The sequence below is a fragment of the Manis pentadactyla genome, chromosome 10 (genome assembly GCF_030020395.1).
Source record: "Manis pentadactyla isolate mManPen7 chromosome 10, mManPen7.hap1, whole genome shotgun sequence".
In the NCBI taxonomy this organism is placed as follows: Eukaryota; Metazoa; Chordata; class Mammalia; order Pholidota; family Manidae; genus Manis; species Manis pentadactyla.
In genome coordinates this window covers 512,772-531,994 of record NC_080028.1, presented here as the reverse complement: position 1 = coordinate 531,994, position 19,223 = coordinate 512,772, and the positions used below count along the sequence as shown (strand labels likewise).

Here is a 19,223-nt window from a genome sequence, read left to right as displayed (position 1 = left end):
CTGAGCTGCCAGGCCCCTGTGGCCCCAGGGCCCCTCACCATGTGGGCGCGGACAATCCCATCCTCAGGGTTGGGTGAGGCTTCCCGACACTCGTGGTAGCGCAGATCCCACTGGCATGTCCAGCGGTTGCTTGTGCAGGAGATGCACCTGGGGGAGAGGGTGGTAAGGGGGCCAGTCTACAGCAGGGCCAGGGGGTAGCGGGTGGGACACTCACGGCAGATTCTTCTCCAGGCTCATGGCCTCCCGACAGTCATAGAAGGGGTACAGGTGGGAAGTGAGAAAGACACTGCCACGTCTGAAGAGAAGCTGGATATTCATGGCCACGTGGTCTGCAGATGGCATATGGGGACACTGTCAGACAGGGCCACAGGGCATAGGGTGAGGCCAGCATGGTGGGAGCTGGGGACAGGCAGGCCCAGAACTGTCTCCTTCAGCCCCAGCTCCTCACCCCAGCATAGCCCCTGACAGGCCACTGAGGATGGAACCAGAGGCCGAATGTGAAAACCCCGGTCTGTAAGAGGTGCCTGGTGGGGCCCGCACCACTGACTGGCACTGGGGCTCCACCAAGCCTGGGACCAGGTCCTGGTTCAGGTGCTGGCTCCCAGGGTGGAGGTCGAGTTGCCCCCCAGGGCTCTGTGCTGTTTGCCTGCTTTCTATCCCCGCAGGCACCAGGGCCGTGGTTCCTCAGTGTCTGGGCAGAGTGCGTGCCCAGTCCTCTGCACGTCACTGCATGACCCCTGCTTTCACCGGTGAGTCATGCAATGCTGACCCCAATGCTCAGGGGACAGAGGCTCAGTGTCTGACCTGACCCACATTCAGGCTCCAGGCTCTGGGGACAGCCCTACCTGTCTCAAGCTGGACAGGCTGGGGAGGGGGAAGGGGCTTCTGCACAGACAACCTTCAGGCCCAGGGCCTGGTACCCAGGTGGTTCTGAGTAAACATGAAGGAACAAGCTCCACGGAGCAAGGCCTGGGGGTGGGGGACTGTGGACTGTGCATGGCCCCTGCACAAGCCCAGAGGTAGAACTGCTGGGGGCTTCCACCCTAGCCCACAGCCAAGGACTGGGCCACAGACAGGAGGGAGAAGTGCCCTCCCAGCCCCGGGGCAGTGGGGCCTCACCCTGGCCGGGTGGCGTGTCAGGAATGCTACTTGGGGAGCTGCAGACGACGGTGTCCCCCTCCACGCGGGCAGGGTGTGGTGGCAGTTCACCGAAGACACACAGCAGCACATCCTCCTCGCCCAGGGCTGGGAGGGGACTGACATTCAGCTGCACCTGAAGAAGGGTTGTGTGGCTCCCACCAGGACCCCCCATGCCTGGCCTTGGGGTGTGGGAGGACCAGGCCAGGCTGTGGGTGGGAACCCCTTGCCCACCCTGCCAGCAGCCCTCCTGCTCATGCACAGCCTAACCCCTTGGAAAAGCCTCTGGAACTTGATGATTTCATCTGAAATAAGCCCTTAGGCAGCCACCCCACCAGCTCCTGAGATGAGGCCCAGTCTGCCATGGATACAGAGGAGCCCCCCAAGGTCACAGGGGCTGGGGGACCCAACCCAACAAAGGACACGCTCCTGTCCTCAGGCTCAGTATCCAGGGTCCCAGTGGTCCTGCCCATCCCAACAGCCCCAGGCCAGCAGTCCTGGCCCCCACTACGCACCTCCCCCTGGGCCCGGCGGCTCATGTTCTGTGGCTGGGCCCCAGTGACAGACACACAGGACTTGTTGCGGCTCCACAGCCAGTGGCCACTCTCCTCAGCCCGCGGGCACTCGGCCCTCCTGGTGCATCTGTGAGGAGAGGGCAGCCTTAGCCCTGCCACCTCAGCCCCAGGCTCCCAGGTGGGGCCACACACCTCCGAGTCCCCAGTGCTCACCGCCCCTCGACGACACACCAGCCACAGTAGGGGTCCTGTGAGCTGCGACACTGTGCACAGGTCGGGTGGCTCAGGCACTCTTGCGCAGGGAGCCGGAACACCTTGGGGGCAGGTGGCGAGTGGGACCACGGCCACAGCCGCAGGGACCTCCCTCGCACCTCACACTTTCCTGGGGTCACAGGCTTGATCCCACCTTCATCTCTGAGCCCTAAAGCCTCAAACATAAACTCAAGGCTTGCCAGCAAGGGCTCTTGTGTGGCCCTGACCCAGTGGTTGGATCTGGCCCAGGATCTGATGGTGGAGGGTCCTAGGGAATCACAGAGGTCCTGGTCATGGCACCTTCCCTGTGCCAGCCCAGGCCCTATGACCCCACTCCCCATGAAACATGCTTAGACATCTGGGGTGCTCTTGAGGCTGGCTTGAGGGGCCCTCTCACCAGTCCTCCAATGAGCTGGGGAACTAACCTGTGTCCCCCACTGTCTGAGCTCACAGACGCTGTGTGGGGCCCCTCCCTGGCTGGTCCCCTCTTGGGGAGGCCCACTCGGAGCACTGTCCCATCCTCCCCATCAGGACGGGGCCAAGGCCAGGCAGACATGGGAAGGAAACGCTGCTGGGAGCTCAGGGAGGGGAGGGGCAGCCCCTCTTGTCCCCTCTGCACCTCTCCGGGTCTCTCACAGAGGTTTGGGCCACCAAGGCCCTGCCTCTCGGCCCCACAGGCCTACCTTATCCTGAGTCATGGCATACAGAGTGGCCAGGTCTGTGGACAGCACCAGGTCTCGCTGGATTCTCTTGTTGATCTCCACAAGGACAGAGCCGTACTCCGTGGAGCTGCCATCCGGAGCCAGGTACACCTGCATGCCAGGGGCAGGCGCATGAGGGCAGGGCCTCACATAGATGGTCCCGGGGACTGCCCTGCCCCAGCCCTGGCCTCACCTTGAGGACCCGGCCATCCGAGGTGCCCAGGAAGGCAACAGTGTGGCTGTTCTCAGCAGCCACCGTCACAGCGGTCAGATTTAGGCCTCGGCGCTGCAGCACAGCTGTGGCCGTGAGCCCGTCTCGGCTGCCCAGCGGGTAAGGCAGGTGCTCCGAGCCACACGGGAAACTTTCGCTGGCGCCCTGCAGACCAGTGTGTCAGTAGTAGACACAGACCCCTGGCCCCAGGGGCCTCTCCCAGCTAGGTCTCCCAACAGGCCCAAAGACGGGCCATACTGGTAGGGACCCCACCCACATACTCACTGCTGCATGCCCCCTGTGCCCAGCACCAGTGGTGACAAGAGAGGCAGCGCCCACACATGCAGGTGCTTGTGATGGCCCATTCAGTGATGCCACATGTGGCATCTCCCAGGCCCTTGCAGGTGGGGTGCGGGCACACCAGCAAGCAGCTGTCACACGCAGACCCACAATGTGTGGGGGAGAACAAGATGAGACCACATACCAGCCCGTGGCCGCCACACTGGATCTCGCCGTGGAAGGGCTTGTAGAAGGTGTCACGGCCCGCCTTCCGGGTGCCTGTGTAGCAGGCGTTGCGGTTGGCCTCCATCTTGGCATGGACCTCGTCCAGTGGGAACAGGCAGAGGCCCGCACGGGGCCCCCCACCGCCCCGGCCATCTCTGCTGAAGACAGCATAGAGCACTCTGCCAGCACCCGGTGTAGCCAAGGAGGCTGCCAGGCAGGTGCTGAAGGTGGGTGCCGGGGCATCACTGGGGTCAAGGCACTGCAGGTCCATCTCCAGGTAGGAGTAGTACAAAGAGTCCTGCTTGCACAGCCGGGCCAGCAGCGTGCGGTTCCGCGGGGGGTGCTTGTCCTGCTGATTGAAGACAAAGAAAACGTAGAGGCCATCCTCAAAGGCGGCCACAAACTGCTGCGTATTGGTGGACAGGTAGCCGGCCTTGTATGCAGCATGGTCCGTGGAGGCCTCAAAGGCCTCCCTGCCAGCGATGCGGTCCAGGAGACGCGTGCTCACAATGATGCCGTTGTCGTGCGGCCCGTTGCCCTTGCCCACGAACAGCATGCGCTCACCGCCGGGGCCTGCGGCGCTCACCAGCCCCACTGTGGCCACACTCTCGTCATTGCTGGCCACAAAGGACTTCTCACCACTGCTGTCCTCATAGAATAGGCGTGTGGAAATGTTGCTCAGGGCCCGCAGGGCACAGATGCCCTTGAAGAGACTACCACATTCAACAAGGCGGTTCTTGGGGGGGTCGAGTAACAGCAGCTGGTTGACGTTGTTGGTTAGCGTGGCCTCGTGGCACTGGCTCGCCTCAATGGGCGGTGTACACTTCTTGTTGTCCAGGGCCGGACCCGTGACCACCTGCTGCTCCAGCTGCAGGTCAGCACCCAGTTGGTAAAGCGCGTTGACTGCCCCCAGGTAAACCACACCCGTGGCCTCATCCACAACCAGGTGGTTCAGCTCTGTCTCGCTGCGGAAGAAGCCCAGCTTGCGGGGCCGCAGGCCCACACTTGTGCTCACCAGGCCCAGGAGCGTCAGGGCCCAGAGCTGCAGCGCCATCGCCCCTGGCACCCTGTGGGAAGAGACAGGGGTCAAGGTATCCCCAGCCTGGGGGACCCACCTGCAGGAAGCCCCCCACCCCTTCAGGGCCTCTCCAGATCCCTTATTCCAGACCCCCTCTGAACAACCAGAACAGAGGTCAGGAGAGTTGTGGCTGTCCAGCGGGCCCTGGGAACACCTTGTCCCTTCCCTGCCTTCCTGCACGGCTGGCCAGACACAGCCACTCTCATCTCCAAGGAGACCATTTCCTTGCCCTCCTCAAGAATATCAGCCTAATATAACCTATGACCAGGACTGGGCCACCACGACTGCCCACTACAGGCATGGAGGAGTGTGTCCTAGCCTCCACCTCCAGGTTGCCAAAGCACCCGCAGCTCCCAGGCAGGGGAGCATTTCCTCCAGAAAGCCTCCCCAACTCATGCACACGCTCGCCCCCAGACCCCAGGAGCTCCAGGTGATTGGGGAGCACCGTCCCCAGACCCCAAGCCCCAGCACACAGGCCCAGGCTGACCAACAGGCCCTGGACGCACGAACTGGTGAGCCACATGCTTGTTCTACATCTGACTCTTACTCAGCACACGGTACAATCAGAGAGGAAACTGAAGCTATAAAGGGGCTGCAGCCAACTGTGGGGCCGTGGAAGCCCAGGCTATTTATATCTGCCCACCAGAGCTGCTCACGCTGCAGCGGGGCCTGTGTCCATCCACCTCCCAGAGGAGCCAACGATCCACAAGCCCTGCCTGTGCCCTCCCCAGGGCAGACCCTCCGGCACAGGCACACAGGAGGCAGGACCCTGGATCCTGGAGGAGGTCCCGAATACACAAGGTGTCTGAGGAGAGACCCCAGGGTCTGTGGTGGGCGCAAGCCTGCAGAGCTGGGGCAGCTCACACTGATGTGCACATCTGTCTGAACACATGTCCCTGCATGTATGCAGGTCCATCTGTGTGCTCATGTGTATGAGGGATGAGTGCTAAGGGTCCCCAAATTGGAGGGACCCAAGGCCTCACAAGTGGACCTGGAACATGAGTGGTTCTCTCTCTCTGACTCCAGGATCTCAGGCAAATTCAGGCAGGGCCATTCTGCCTCGAGGCCTCTCCCAACCTTAGGGTAGCCCCAAACCCCCTGGCCCTTGGGACCCTGCTCTGTCCTGGTCAGAAACCCCTATACCAGTCTCCACCATCACCCCGATGGGCCGTCCTCCCCCAGTATGTGCATCAGCCCTCATCCTGGGACCCACGGTCTTCCCTGAAGGCATGACGTCTTGGATGCCCTGTCCATGCCACGTGCCACAGTGGAGCCAGACCCAGAGGGCAGAGCACTAACACAGGCCAGGGCCCTGGTCTCACATCTCCCACACACCCAGCCTGCACTTCCAGAGGGGCTGGTCTGCCCCTGGGGCCACCTTCAACACCACCTCCAGGGTATGTGCTTGCCCTACACCCATCTGCACCAGGAGGGCAGGAAGGAGCCTGCTCTGCTCCACGGCCAGGAGCTGGTTCTTTGCGGTACCGGCTTTGGGCAATGCTGTTTACTGGAATGCACGGGCCTTCCCTCGCGCACCTGTGATTCTCACATCAAGCCGGCAACCTCCTTTGCTTGGACCACTACGAAGCCCCTGGCCACACTGTGGCTGTTCTCCACACCCCCTGCACCCCTCTGTTCTGAGTCTCCACAACCTTCCTCAAAGCCCCTGAGGAAGTGTAACCAAGAAGCAACCAGATGCAAAGCCACCTTGACCCCGAATCACTGCGAGACGCTCCTGCCTCTGCACAGCGCCATCCTGCGCGAAGGACCCCACATGCCCTCCTTCCTAGCCAGCCACCCACAGGCTGCCTGGAGAGCGTCCAGGTAGGGACAGCAAGCACCTGGGACGATGCCCCTGGCTGCCTGGGGCAGAAGGCTGGTTGGTGTCAGGAGAGTGGAAGGCGGCCCAGAGGAGGGGCGCAGGAGGGGCCAGGGCGACCCAGGCCTCCCCAGTGTGGGGGTGATGAGGCTGGGGAGACGAGGGCCGCAGGCAGAGGCGGGAAGATGTCCCAAGCCCCTCAGGCTCTCGCTGCAAGAAGGGCAGATCCTGGGGGAGGGGTTCCTACCCCGCAGACGCCCCTCCCGGCTCAGCTGCCTATCTCGGGGAGCGGTGGACGCAGTCCCGGAGATGCCCCGACCTGGAGCCGGACGCCCGCGGCTCCAGGGCTCCGCTCAGAAGCCGGTGCACCGGGAGAGGCCCGGGCCGGGCACCCGCCCGCAGTCACTCCCGACGGGGGCCCTCGCGGCGCCCCACCCTTCCCCCCGCCCGGCCCGGGGGCGGTCCCGGAGCCCTGCACCTCCCCCGCAAGGGCGCGTCCGGCCCAAAGTCCGCGCGGCGGCGCCGGCGGGGCGGGGGCTCCCCGGCTCCGCCGCCTCGCGCCCCGGCTCGTCCTCCCGGCCCGGCCCCGCTCACCCGGGCCCCCGCGTCGCCGCCCGCGCCCCCGGCCCTGCTGGCCCCCGGCTCCGGCTGCGGCTCCGGCCGCGGCGAGCAGGGAATGAATGGAATGTTCCCGGGGCCGACGGAGGGGGCGCGGGCGGCGGGGGCGGGGCGGGGCGGGGCCGCCCCTGGAGCGGTCGGATCTGCCGGCCCGACTGCTGGCGGCCAAGTCTAGAACCCAGAGCCGACCTCCCTTCCCTGGGCTCAGCTAACTCGCAGCACTGCTCTGGGGGTCACAGCGCAGAAGAACGCTCTGGGCTGCCGCCTCTGGTTAGGGCTGGAACCCCTTAAGTGCTCATAGAATGCGGTGTGGAGTCAAGGAGAGCTGGCCTAGATAACCAAGCTGCTTCCCTACCCACCTGGGAGCCCAGGTCAGGCTCAGACCCTGGCTCCCTGCCCCAGGGCTCCTCTGAGTGGTGGCAGAGTGAGGCTCAAATCCAGGGCTCCATAGGGCCCCCTTGCCAAGACCAGGCCATCCAGGGTGGCAGAAGGGGCTGGGTCACACCTCTCAGGCAGCAACTCCCCTCCACCTCCTGGACAAACAAAGCTTTTGGGGACCTGCATGGCCAGGTCCAGGAGCACAGACTGACCCACCTGACCAGAGGCAAAACTCAGGCCAGCCGCTCCGGAGGCGCCAGACACACAGAGCAAAGCCTCCTGCCGCTGGTGTTCCTGGAACGGGCGCTTCCTGTTTTGCAGGCAGCTTAGGGACCCCTGGCTCACCAGGGCCACGGGGATTTCCTCAAAGGCATCAAGGCGGCCTTCTTCCTGGCTGAAGTCCGGAGGTGCACTTCCAAAAAACTGTACAAACTCCGGCCTGTAGCTGGCCTGGAAATTGTCTGGGTAGGCACCCCTTCCCGCAAGCCCCAATTTCCAAACCTAGTGTTCCAGAACCTAGCACTCCAGGCCCCCCTACCCCCACCCCAATCAACCCACCCCTGCCAAACAAAGTCTGGCCTCAGAGCACTGTCGGGGGCCTGGTGGCCTCCATGCACAGGGCACTCGGGTTTGGGCCTGTGTACCCAGCTGGCCCAGAGCCTCAGGATACCACATGCAGTCAGCGGCAGACACCTCTAGTCCCAGTGTGTGTGTGGCTATAGCCCCCCACCGCCTTCCCCACGGAGGGCCCAGCCCCGACTCACCAAGGCTCCAGCAGTCCAGCTCAGTCTCTGCTCTGGGCCAGCATCAAGATTCTCTGGGAAGCAAACGAGACACGGTGGCCTCACTACAAGTCTGGCCCTCCCTCCACCTGTCTCCTCTGCTCCATTTTCTTGGGGGTGGAGGCTGGGGGAGAGCTTGTGGGACCCCATCTGGCGTCTGCCTCTTCTCCTCTGCCCTCAGCACAGCCCCTTCTCTAGCCACTGGCCTCCAAGCCCTTTAGCACAGCACCCTAGTGCATACACACCCACTTGGTCTTCCCACAATACAAGCCTGACATGTCCCTCTTTCCTCTACTCAGAAAAAGCTGATGAAAAAGTCTCCTTTCGATTGTAAGTCTATTGGTACTACCCACCTTTTTAAACTACTATGATTAAAATAAAAAGTGCTTTCTGAAAAATGTATATACCCATGACCCCGCAGTTCTTAATAGCTGTGTGAACTTGGGCAAGTTACTTAACTTCTCTGTGCCTCATTTCCCCATCTGTGAAATGGAGACAGTCGTAGTGAGCTCTCCCAGGGGTTTGTTAAGAGCTGAATGACTCCTTCATGAAAAGCCTCAGGGGAGCCTGTAACACTGTAGCACACAGCAATGCTTTCTATTGTATCCTTGATCCTGGATAAACGTCCATGTATACTCACAGGGAGGGCCCAGCCAAGGATACTTCTCAGCAGTGGTTTATCATGGTGAAAAGGACTGGCAACCACCCAGCACCCAGTCAGAGGGCCAGTGCAGGTGGGTGGTGTGTGGCAACCCCAGGGAGCCCAGACCTAGCAGGAATACTTGTGGCACAGGCCCCCATGTATATCCATGGCGGTGTGTGCGTGGACACACCAAGTTTACCTGCTGAATTCTAGGAACTGCACCCAAACTGAAACTGGTGGTGGAGGCTGGGGGCAGGGAAGAAGAGGCTGGAACATGTGCCAATTTTTGAAAGTTTTTTTATAAGAATATATTCATGTATTACCTGTCTAAAAAAGAAGTGTCTGTGGTAATAAGGACTGCCTCCCCCAGCTATCCCCTCCAGGCCCTCAGTGCCTGCCCCAACCATTCCTACCCCAGCTCTGCCCCCCCACCCAAGGTTCAGCCACTGAGCCCTGCTCCCAGGTTGGCTACCCGCCCTAGCATTATGCCCCCAGTACCCCCCTTACAGGATCAGACCCTCCCCTCCACGGGGTGCTCCACCTGCCCTGTGCAGCATACTCCCCCAATAAGGTCACCACCTGCGTGTGTCCCTAGAGAGCGGGACCCTAGGCTGGGCCCACTGCAGGTCCAAGGCTTGGGCCTTAGGCACTCAAGGCAGCCTTTGTGAAAAGAGCAAGGCCACTCCGTAGGCCGAGTGGGGCCGAACCACAGGGCATCAGGATGATGCAGCCTCCTGACAAAGGGGGGAATGGCATGGCTGGAGGCTGCACTCACGGGGCCCACAGAGGCACAGTGCCTGAAGACCTGACCCCCTGAAGAGACAGCCTCCAGCCCCTGGACTTCTCCGCGCACCACGTCCCCAAGTCCCCAGGCCTCCATGGGTCCAGGCACCAGGGGAGGGGGTGCGGGGAGCAACGGTGTGTGTCTGCTGCAGGCACAGCCAAGGGAGGCTGGCCTCTTCCTGAGCCCACGCATGCCCATCTACCCAGCCCCACAGCACACATACACCTCAAGAAACTTGCCCCAAGTGGCCCACTGACCAGGCTGGGCCCACCTCTCAGGCTCCCAGAGGCAGCGCATGGATTCTCTTCCCAAGCCCCCCCAGCCAGTCCTTCCTGCAGAATGAATCTGGGACCCAGCCCCTTTCTCAGCCACTCAGTCCTGCCTCCAATTTCTCCCACCTGGGCCACGCCATTTCCAACAGCCAAGCTTTATCATCTGCTGTCAGGTGGGTCACTTCCACAACCCTCAGAAGGCCACTCTCATGAGTGCCGCAGGCCACTGAGGCCTCAGGTGGCCCCCCATCCCAATTTCACGTAGGCAACGATACTGCTCATGGGCAGAACTCTGGACCCAGACTACTAGGTTCAAGTCCTAGTTCTGTCACTTTCCACCTGGGTTACGTGGGCTATTTTCAAAGCTATGCTATGCCTCAGTTTCCCCATGTTACACCTGGGAATGCTAGCAGCATGGACCTCGGGGGCCTGCCACGAGCTGTGGAAATCCGTACTCCATGCCTTCAGTGGAAGGGCTACTCTGGATAACATCACGTTACCATGTCTCTGCTTCTGCTGTTCCCCCGACCCCGGGAAACTACCCGTCCCGCAGCACCCTGAGACACCCATCCTGACCTGGCCTTGCAGGGCTGTCACCCATGCTTTATGGGCTGTAGTCTTCACTGATTGGCCCACCATGTACAAAGGGTCTGGCCGGGCAGGCATTTGTGGGCCTGAGCACAGTGAACCAGAAAGGGGTGACCCACAGCAGAGGGATCCAGGAGCTCCCTGCGGCGGGTGCCCAAGCCTTCCACACAGTGGTGCCGGGTGCTAACAGGCCTCTCTCCTCCACAACCCAGGTGGGGCAGGAAGGACCCCTTGCCAGTTGGGTCCCCTGTGGCTTTCCTCCTTAGATGTCACCTTTTTCTAACCAGCAGGCACCAGGCTCTTAGTACAGGTTGTTCTGCCCCCCTCCAGGAAAAGGTAAACCGAAGGTGCCTAAAGAGGAGGGGCAAAGCCCTCCCTCCAGACCAGGCCCAAGGGCTGGAGGCTCAGTTTCTGCCTCTGTAGGTCTCAGGCTTCACTTGGGGAAAGCCTCGGGTGTGTGGGCTGGAATCAGAGGTTCTTTCCATGTCACTATTTTCAGTCAACTGCAGATTAATTTAAGACAAAATAAAAACAATGCAAAGCATCCAGGCCCAGTGCTGGACAGGTCCACCTCCAGCTGCCCTGGGTTAGGCCAGCAAGTGTGTGAGCTCAGGAAGTGAACCCAGAGACAGGGCTGGGACTGGACAGGGGTACAGAAGTGCCCAGGGACCAAGACGGGGATTCAGGCCAAGGCAAAGGCCCATGTGTAAACAGGCTCAGATGGGGTCAGATCCAATTGCCACCAGACAATGGGGCGGAGGGTCCCAGCACCGTGTGTAGGGCACTAGGGACCCTCAATGCGAGTGGGGGAACAAACCCCTGCCTGAGATGGTGAGGGGCGCCTGAGGTAACTGTCCTCGCCTCGGCCAGGAAGGACCCATGGGAGAAGCCGAGGAGCGGCCCCCTCCACCGCGGGGCAGCTGGCAGCCAGGGGACCGGGGCTCCGCTCTCCAGACGAAAATGCAAATCTGCAATTAGCAGGGAGCGCTAAACAAACTGGAGAAGACAAAACAGGCCGGGAGCCGTCGAAGCCGGGTCTCCGCGGTTTTCAGAACAAGTGCGAGGGAGGGACGCCAATGGGGGCTACCTGCCTGGGCAGGGGCGGCGCCGCCCGCGCCCACCCCGCCCGCTCGGTGGCCCGCGCGCCACCGAGAAGCGGGGACGGTCCCCTGGCACCCGGGGACGGCAACCGCTGGCGGGGACAGACAGGCCCAGGTGCACAGCCCCCCCCGCGCGCCGTGCCAGCCTCCCCGGAGCTTGCGGACGGTCACCAGGGAAGCAGGCCGGGTGCCGGGCGGGGCCTCCTTGGGCGCCGCGCGCCTAGCGCCAGGACCCCGGGTAACAATAAATGCAGCTGCGGTCACGTGGGCACAGGGACCCCTCCCCGCTGAGCGCTCACCTGGGTCAGGCTCCGTGCAGCGCGCGACCGGCCTTAGTCCTCTGGCCTGGAAGGGGCGCGATGGGCAGCTCCGCCCCGGCCCAGGGTCAGTCCCAGGGCTCGGCCCCCCACTCCGCTGCCGGCCAATCACGCGCGATCTTAGCCCCAGTAGCCGCCTGCATGACCCCCGACCCGGGGCTGGGTCTGCGGACACTCGGGGCGAAGGGCGAAAGCCCAGCTCTTCCCGCACCACCAGCCAGGAGTAGGGGTGGGGCGGGGCGGGGCTCCAGGGACAGACTGACGTCAGCGCCAGAAAGCCTCCCACAGGACCCCTCCCAGGTAAAGCGTCGCCACCCATTTCCCACCAGCCCTGGCTCCTGGGGCAGGATCCTCCTTCCACCAGCCTGCACTGCTGGGGAGACTGCCCGTCCTCAGCCTGGGTTAGGGGGACTGGCCAGCCTCCCCTTGCAGTCTGGGCTCTGGGTTCCAGCATGAAAAACGACCTCTGGCTGGTGGCAAAGAGAAGGTCACAGGTCCAAGACCCAAGGCCAAGGACATTGTGCCCAGAGAAATCCCAGCTCCCCCTGAATCCCATCACTGTCTGCCCCCCCCAGCCTGGGTCACTCCCCCAGCTCACAGTGCCTCCAGGCCACCTCTCACCTCCGAGGCCTGAGGTCACAGCCACCAGGGCATCTGCCTGTAGTCCTTGCCCTCTGGCATCTGGAGCTTGCTTGGTAAGGCCAGGGGCTGGTGCCCCAGCTCCTTCCATCCTTGTGACAACTGCAGCCTCTGTATTTTATGGGTGCTGACCTAGACTAGGGTTCCCACATGCTGGTAACTGGGCCCTACTGCCGCCTAACCTCATAGCTAGGTGGCTTCGAAAAACCTGAGAACATGGTTTCAATAAATTACTGTTTTTCAGGAAGAATGGCAGGCCCTGCCTGGAGCCCCCAGCCCCAGCCCCAGCCCCTGCTCCTCCTTGGCCTCCTGGGAGAAGAGGGGAGAGGCCAGATTTGGGCTGGGGCCAGGTGAGGCGGGTTCTGCAGGGCACCTGAAACACAGATGAGGCTTCCTGCCCCTGCCAAGGCAAAAGGACAGTTCTGACAACTGCCCAGCCTCAGAAAGGACTTCTGGGAGAGTAGCTGAGTCCCCTGCCCCACATCCAAGCTGGGAGAGGCTGGGGGCATTCCTATGGGCATTCAGGGCGTAAGGGCGGGCATGTCCACCAGTCCTGATGTTTGCCTCCCTGTTGGCCCACCCCACCTGAGCTGCCTCCACTCACGTCCCCTCTGCAGCCTCACCTCCACAGCCGGCTGGACACTGCTGGCCAGGGAAGCCTGAGGCTCAGGGCAGCTGCAGCTGTCCCAGGACCAGCCCCCACCCACAGCCCCCTTCCTGGCCTGAGGGCCGGAGGCGGGGAGGTGGAGTGGGGGTGGGCGTGCAGGCTGACTACGGTTGAGGGCCCAAGCCAGTGAGCAGACAGCAAGGCCTGTAATTTTGCTGTCAGTCTGTCAGTGCCTCAGCGGTCACCCCAGCCCCGCCTCCTCCATCACAGCAGAACTCCATCATTAGCATGGGGCACTGTGCCAAGCTGGCATGCCAATTACCATTCTCAAACATGTGACCACACATGTGCAGGCACACATGCCTGTGATGCACATGGGGGATTCTGCCCCAATGCTCAGGGAGTGTCCCCTGGACAGAGAGCTCATGGGAGGTACTTCAGTCCCTGGCACTTAGGCTGTGGGTGCAAGGAGTCTGCCAGTCCCAGCACTAGCTCAGCCTAGGATGCCCAGAGGCCTGGAAGAGCTGGCAGGCCTCAGGGGAGGGAACATGTGTGGGAAAGGTGGGGGCAAGACCACCTTCACAGAGGGAACAGTGGGACACTGCGGGAACAGCCCCAGGAGGCTTTGCAAGACCCCTGTCTAGACAGGGTTGGGGTGCTAGCAAGGTCATGGTGCTTGGGGTGTGGCCAGGGTCTGAAGGCCAGGCTACAAGTGGGGCAGTGGGGGTAGGAGCAAACATTTGAGAGTCTCGGGGAGGGCAGAGGAACCTGGATTTCCCAAGGAGGAGATGCCTTGGCTCAGACTGAGGCAGTGGTGAGCAGGACATGGTTCAAGGTAACCAGGACTACATGGTGGGGACAGGTGGGCACCGGCCTCCCTGCTGTTTCCAGGAAGGAGCCCCAGAACTAGGCCCGGTGCCTTCCCACCGACGCTCGCTTGGTCTGATGGGGAGCGGCCACCCAGGGGTCAGGCCAGGGGCCTCCTCCAGGAAGCACGGCTGGGCCTGGAAGACAGGCCTGCCTGAGTCTCCCTCTTCTTCCTTCTTGCCTTCCCATCCCCCACCCTGACATACTTCCTGGATCCTTCTGGTGGCCCCTAAGTCGGGACATCTCCGAGGCATGGGAGGGGGGCCACGCTGCAACCCCGCCCTCAGCTCTGCCAGCTCTGCCAGGCCGACTCTGCAGGTCTCTCCTACTTTCTGGGAAGGAGGCGGTGGCCACCACCTTCCCTACAGAGGCCAGGAGGCTCACCTCAGCAGTGTCCTGGGCCCTGGTGCTCCCCCAGAGCAGACCCCAGCTCTGAAAACACCTTGGGGGCTGGGGAGAGGGCTAAAACCCACATTCGGCCCAGAGCCCCTGCCTCCTGTTGGTGCTGGCACCTACCTCTCCATAGCTGGGCCTCCACAATGCCCAGACCACCCCCATCCTGCCAAGCTGCCCATGGCCTCCGAACCACATGGGCCTCAGGCCCCCTTTTGCCCCCAAGGCAGATCCACACTCCCCAGCCCACAAGGCTGCTCCCAGGCCCCTGCCCAGCACCAGGTGGGCACAAGCCCATCACCTTTTCCCACTGTCACCCATGGACACCACAGTGCCTGCCTCTGAGGGCCCTTGGCACTACACAGCCTTTGGTAGCCAGCTTGCGGCCCAGCAGGGTGCCCCAAGGGGAGCCAGTGGCATCCCCCAGCAAGGCCCCAATCCAGCCTGCACAGGTGGCATGCTGGCTCAGGGGCCCCAGACCAGAGCAAAAGGCCAGCTGGGAAGAGAGCCGAGGCCCTACACAGGGCCAGCCGGCTGGAACCATCCCAGCCTCAGGAGCAGACAGCCCTGCCCAGCCGCTGTGTTGACACAGGTGGCCTCCTGAAAGACTGACATCAAACCCTTTTCCTCTTTCTTGCTCTTCCTGAGGAGGGGGCCCAACCGAAGCAACATCAGGCACAGAGATCTGAGCTTGCCACCATGCATGCCTCTCTCACACAGAGCACCCCCCATAGGAACTGCGATCCCAGGGATCTGGTGTCCACACCCAAACGTGACACACCCAGGGCAGGGCCAATGGCAATGCTGGGTTCAGAACCCAGGCTACACCCAAAAGAGCTCCCTTCCCTCCCCATGGCCCCCAGACAGGACCCACCTGGCACCAGGATGCGGAGGTGCCAGGTTTCAGAAGTCTTGCAACCTTAGAGGCTGAAGACAAGGGTGTGGGCACCAAGCTGGACCCTGTCCCTGGACATCTCTGATTCTAGCGCAGGGTGAGCCCTTCCCCCACCCAGTGCCCTGGGATACCAGGCACTCAGAGGAGCCAGCCGGCCCTTCAAATGCTGCCCAAGGCAATTGAAGGGGCCAGAGGGCCTCTGTGCCCCAGCCTGGCTCAGGATGTGCTAGGGCAAGCTGGGCACTGGGGTCTTCATGCCCTCAGGGGCAGAGACAAGCAGGAGCCCTTAAGGGGATGTGAAACTGTGGAGAGGAAGAACGGAGAGAACCACATGTGGTCTGGAGAGAAAAGGGAAGCCCTGGTACTGCTTCCTCTCTTGAGCACCCCATGGCCCCCACCCCACCCGTGAAGGACAGGCCACTGACCACCCTTCCCAGCCTACTGTAATTTGAGACCAGAGGCCCCCCCCCCATAGTACCACCCCAAACACAAACAGCCTTTTAGGCTCTAGGGGATGGATCCTCCCCCACCCCCAGAACCTGCATCCACCTCAGGAAGGGAGGTCAAGGCCAAGACCACCATAGCCCCCTCCAGCTGACCAAACCTGGGCTTGTTCTCTGGCAGGCCTGTCAGCTCACCTTCTCCCCTGCTGGGCCCCGGCTCTACGGGCACCATGTCCAAGGCAGGCTCCAGACACGTGAGCTCCTTGAACAGGAGGCTCCTCAAGAGGGAAGGGAAGCTATCCCCCCACCTACGAGGCCAGGGCAGGAGGTCGGGAGCCTGGTGCTGCAGCAGGACACGGTAAGAACTTCCTGCTCACAGGGCGCCAGCTCTTGGTGACAGAGGGCCTGGCACCTCAGTGTGGCTCTGCCCAGATCAGAGAAGGGATCACAGGGGTGAGTGCTGGACCCCACTGCCTCGCCCCACCAGCACCCCCCGTGCCCACGCCCAGCATCCCAGGGGGATCATTAGCTCTGGCCCCCAGATGAGAGTGAAAGCAAGGAGGAGGACGCTGGGATGTTCCCAGAACAGCCTAGGTTCTGGGACAGCCCAGGTGCCTGGAGCAGAGCCCCCCTGGGGGGTAAGCATATGCCATATGGACCCCTCCCCACGCTGCCAGCCTACCCTGGTGCTGTCCAGTTGGATCTCTTCTGCTCCACTCCCCTGGACTGGGGCCAGGCCCCTGGACGTCCCGCACTCCACCCCAGCTGCCAGCTCTGCACCCACAGCCGTGGCCCCTACAGACCCGGGGAGCCCACGTGGCAGAGGTAATGTCCCACATGACTCCCCACAGGGCTTGATCCACAGCCTGGGTTTCTTCACCTGTGGCACCCCTCACCTGCTGGACCTTTTGCCTGTTGGACAGGCTGACAGGCACCACATCCAAGTGGGGAGACAGTGTAGGGGGCGGGTGCTGCAGGGTGGGCTGTCAGGGGGCTTGGAGGGAGGCTGTGCACCAGTGGTCAGTGGGTCAGTCCGGGCAGGAGGCTGTGGGAGGGAGACCCCGGTGCCCCACCCCAAGCAGTCTGAGTCACACCCCTACTTGCTTCCTGTCACCCTTGGGAAGCACCAGGTGTGAGTAAGCCATCCAAGGTGTGTCCCTGAAACTGGTTCTGGAAGGTGGCCTCAGAAGGCCTCCAGGCCCTGGAGCCAAGGCCTCTGGGACCCTAGGGGGTCCCCAGCGGGGCTCTCCCCGAGGACCAAAGGATGGGTCCAGGGCTCCTCCAGCCCAGGGCCTCCCCCAGGGGCCTGGGAACACTTCAGGCTAGCGCCCCGGGGCCTGCTGGGGCAATCTCAGCCTCTCCAACCCCAGTGAGCGGCGGCCGCCCCGCCCCCAATCTGCCTGAGCAGACGCCAGAGGTGGCGGAGCTGCCCAGGCTTGCCCGTGCCTCCCTCCTGGGGCCCTCGGCCCACGGCCCCGGAAGTGGATCCCTCTCCCACGGCTGCAGCCTCCCCCCCTGGGTGGCTGGACACGGCTGGATAATCCAAAATAATTCCCTCTTGGCAAGCAGCCGGCGGGGGAGGGGGGGACTCACATTCCAAACCCTTGTTTTTCTCAGTAACTTCCCTCCCCTCCTGAGGCAAGAAACCCCTGGCTGGACCTCAGGCCTCCCCCAGCCCCTCAGACCGAGGGGGGCCCCCCAGTAGGCACGACGGGAGTAGGTAGGGGGGACCAGACCCACCTTCTTGCACTCAGTCTCCTCAAAGAATTCCTAAAAGCTGATCCGACCCAGAAAATACCCAGCAGGCCCAAGCAGGCCAGTGCTGACCCTGCCCTCCTCGGACGCTCACCTCAGGACAGAGGGGCACTCCTCCCACCGGCTTCCAACTCTCAGACTGAGATGGCATCTCCTCTCCATGCCCGGTTAACATCTGGGCATGAGGCCAGGCTGAGACCCTCCACCTCCAGGCAGCTAACCCTAACCCACTATTCAGAGCTGAGCCCCTAGTCTGGGGAGGAGGAATTGGAGAGGAGGGCACTGGGCTGAAGTTAGACATGGAAGGGGAGCTCCCCTGGGCAGGCTCTGCCCAGAGAGGCCTCCAAGCTCCAGAACATTCTACCGGCTTTGGGGCCCAGCTTCACCCGGAGTCCTGACCCCCACCACAGGCCACGATGGGCACAGACCCCTTCGTTCTCCAAGTTGATGGGAGGAGGAGTCCAAAGACGTGGCAGGAAGCTCCCAGGCTCTTGAGTTCAAGGGCCCCCAAATCTCCCAAGTCAGCCTGGGCACAGAAGGCGGGAGGGCCTATCCAAGAGGGCTTCCTGCTAGAGGAAGCATGCAAGGGTGCAGGACCAGTGGGAGGGTGGCAGGGCCCAGGCACTAAGTGTGCCCCGACCCACTTCAGTGACTTCTCGGGTCCCAGGCTGTCTACCTTAACACCACACCAGGACCGGCCAGAGCCCCTGGTCCCGACCCAGAGCCCTGAACCCACTTTCCAGTCCTGCCAGGTGCAGACCAGGGATTCACAGGGTGGCCTCTCCCATCCCCTTCTCACAAAAAGCCCCGGGGAGTGCGGGGGCGGCCAAGGCCTGACCGTGGTCCAGCCCCCTAGGGAAGGCCCAGGCTCAGCCACCTGGAGCCGCGGCTGGGTAGGTGGGGTGGGGACCCGGGGCTCTTGCACAACAGGGACTCTCCCGCCGTGGCCCCGGATCTCGGAGACGTGAGCGGCATGGGCGGGGAGCAGGGTCGGGAAGCACAAGAGATCCAAGCGTCTCCAGAACGGTTCTGGAGGCGGCAGCGGGCGCGGGCGCGGCGCCTGGCCGGGGACTCCTGGCCAGGCCAGGCCTGCTCTCCCCGGCGCCGCAGGCCCCGCCTGACTCCCGGACAAGCGCGGGGCGGGAGCGGCCGTGCCCCAGCTGGACGGACCCATGGACAGCGACCGAGGCCCGAGCCGCCCTCCCCGGGGCGGCAGCTGCCGCGGGTCCCCGCGCCCCGAGCGCGGCAGGCGAGAGGCGCGGCGCTAACCGCGAAGCCCCCCAGCGGCGCGGCCGCCCCCTGAGCCTCGCACCCCCCACCTCGGTACCTGCACGTCCGCCGCCGAGGCTCGATGGCGCCCGGGCCGAGATCGGCGCTGCGCCCCGGCCCGCGCGGCTGCCATGGAGACGGGCCTTTGTGTGGCCGAGGAGGGGCCGGAGCGCGCGGGAGCAGCGGCCCCGCCCCCGACGGGAGAGGGGGAGGCGGGGAGCGGGAGGGGCGGGGCGGCGGAGGGAGAGGGGCGGGGCGCCCCCACGCGCGCCCCGCGCCCCCCGTGGGCTTGCCGCGTCGCAGGGCAGGTTCGGCCGGGTTCTCGCCGGGGCGCGCGCCGCCCCCGCCTGGCCTGGCACCACCGCGGGAGCGCCGCGGGCCGCAGCGGAGACCGGGCCCGAGCAGGAGGGCAGCCGGGCCACAGCGAAGTCCCCCAGCGCGCTCGCGGCCCTCTCAGAGGTGGGCGGGCGCCAGCACCTCCGCCACAGACGGCATGGGCCCGCCCCTCCTGCCCCTCCCGGGTGGGGGAATGCTGGGCCCCGACCCGTTCCCAGGAGCCTCAGCCCCAGATCTCCTGGGGGAAGAGGGCGCCTGCCCAGAGCCCACTCCCGACTCACCTTCAGCCCCCAGCTGCCCCCTTCCTCCGTCCTCCGCCC

At 63.5% G+C, this 19,223-nt stretch overlaps 1 protein-coding gene across 15 annotated transcripts in view; it reads right to left on the bottom strand.

Moving 5' to 3' along the window:
• PLXNB2 (plexin B2) overlaps nucleotides 1–18,763 on the bottom strand; it is a 28,330-nt gene extending 9,567 nt beyond the window's left edge. For 3 of the 15 annotated variants that reach the window (XM_036906681.2, XM_057508379.1, XM_057508384.1), the window contains exons 1-10: nucleotides 18,626–18,762; nucleotides 7,978–8,030; nucleotides 3,301–4,387; nucleotides 2,799–2,981; nucleotides 2,588–2,716; nucleotides 1,866–1,966; nucleotides 1,653–1,779; nucleotides 1,120–1,273; nucleotides 215–329; nucleotides 39–147 (exon numbers count right to left, since the gene is read on the bottom strand). In XM_036906681.2, coding sequence (XP_036762576.2) covers nucleotides 39–147; nucleotides 215–329; nucleotides 1,120–1,273; nucleotides 1,653–1,779; nucleotides 1,866–1,966; nucleotides 2,588–2,716; nucleotides 2,799–2,981; nucleotides 3,301–4,374 — 1,992 coding nt within the window. In that variant the 5' untranslated portion in view covers nucleotides 4,375–4,387; nucleotides 7,978–8,030; nucleotides 18,626–18,762. Of the gene's footprint in view, nucleotides 1–38; nucleotides 148–214; nucleotides 330–1,119; nucleotides 1,274–1,652; nucleotides 1,780–1,865; nucleotides 1,967–2,587; nucleotides 2,717–2,798; nucleotides 2,982–3,300; nucleotides 4,388–7,429; nucleotides 7,664–7,977; nucleotides 8,031–11,681; nucleotides 11,944–15,738; nucleotides 15,852–18,625 lie in introns of those variants that run through there. The other 12 variants (XR_008999544.1, XM_036906693.2, XM_036906685.2 and 9 more) reach the window with 11 other exon arrangements.
• Nucleotides 18,764–19,223: the final 460 nt, after the last annotated feature.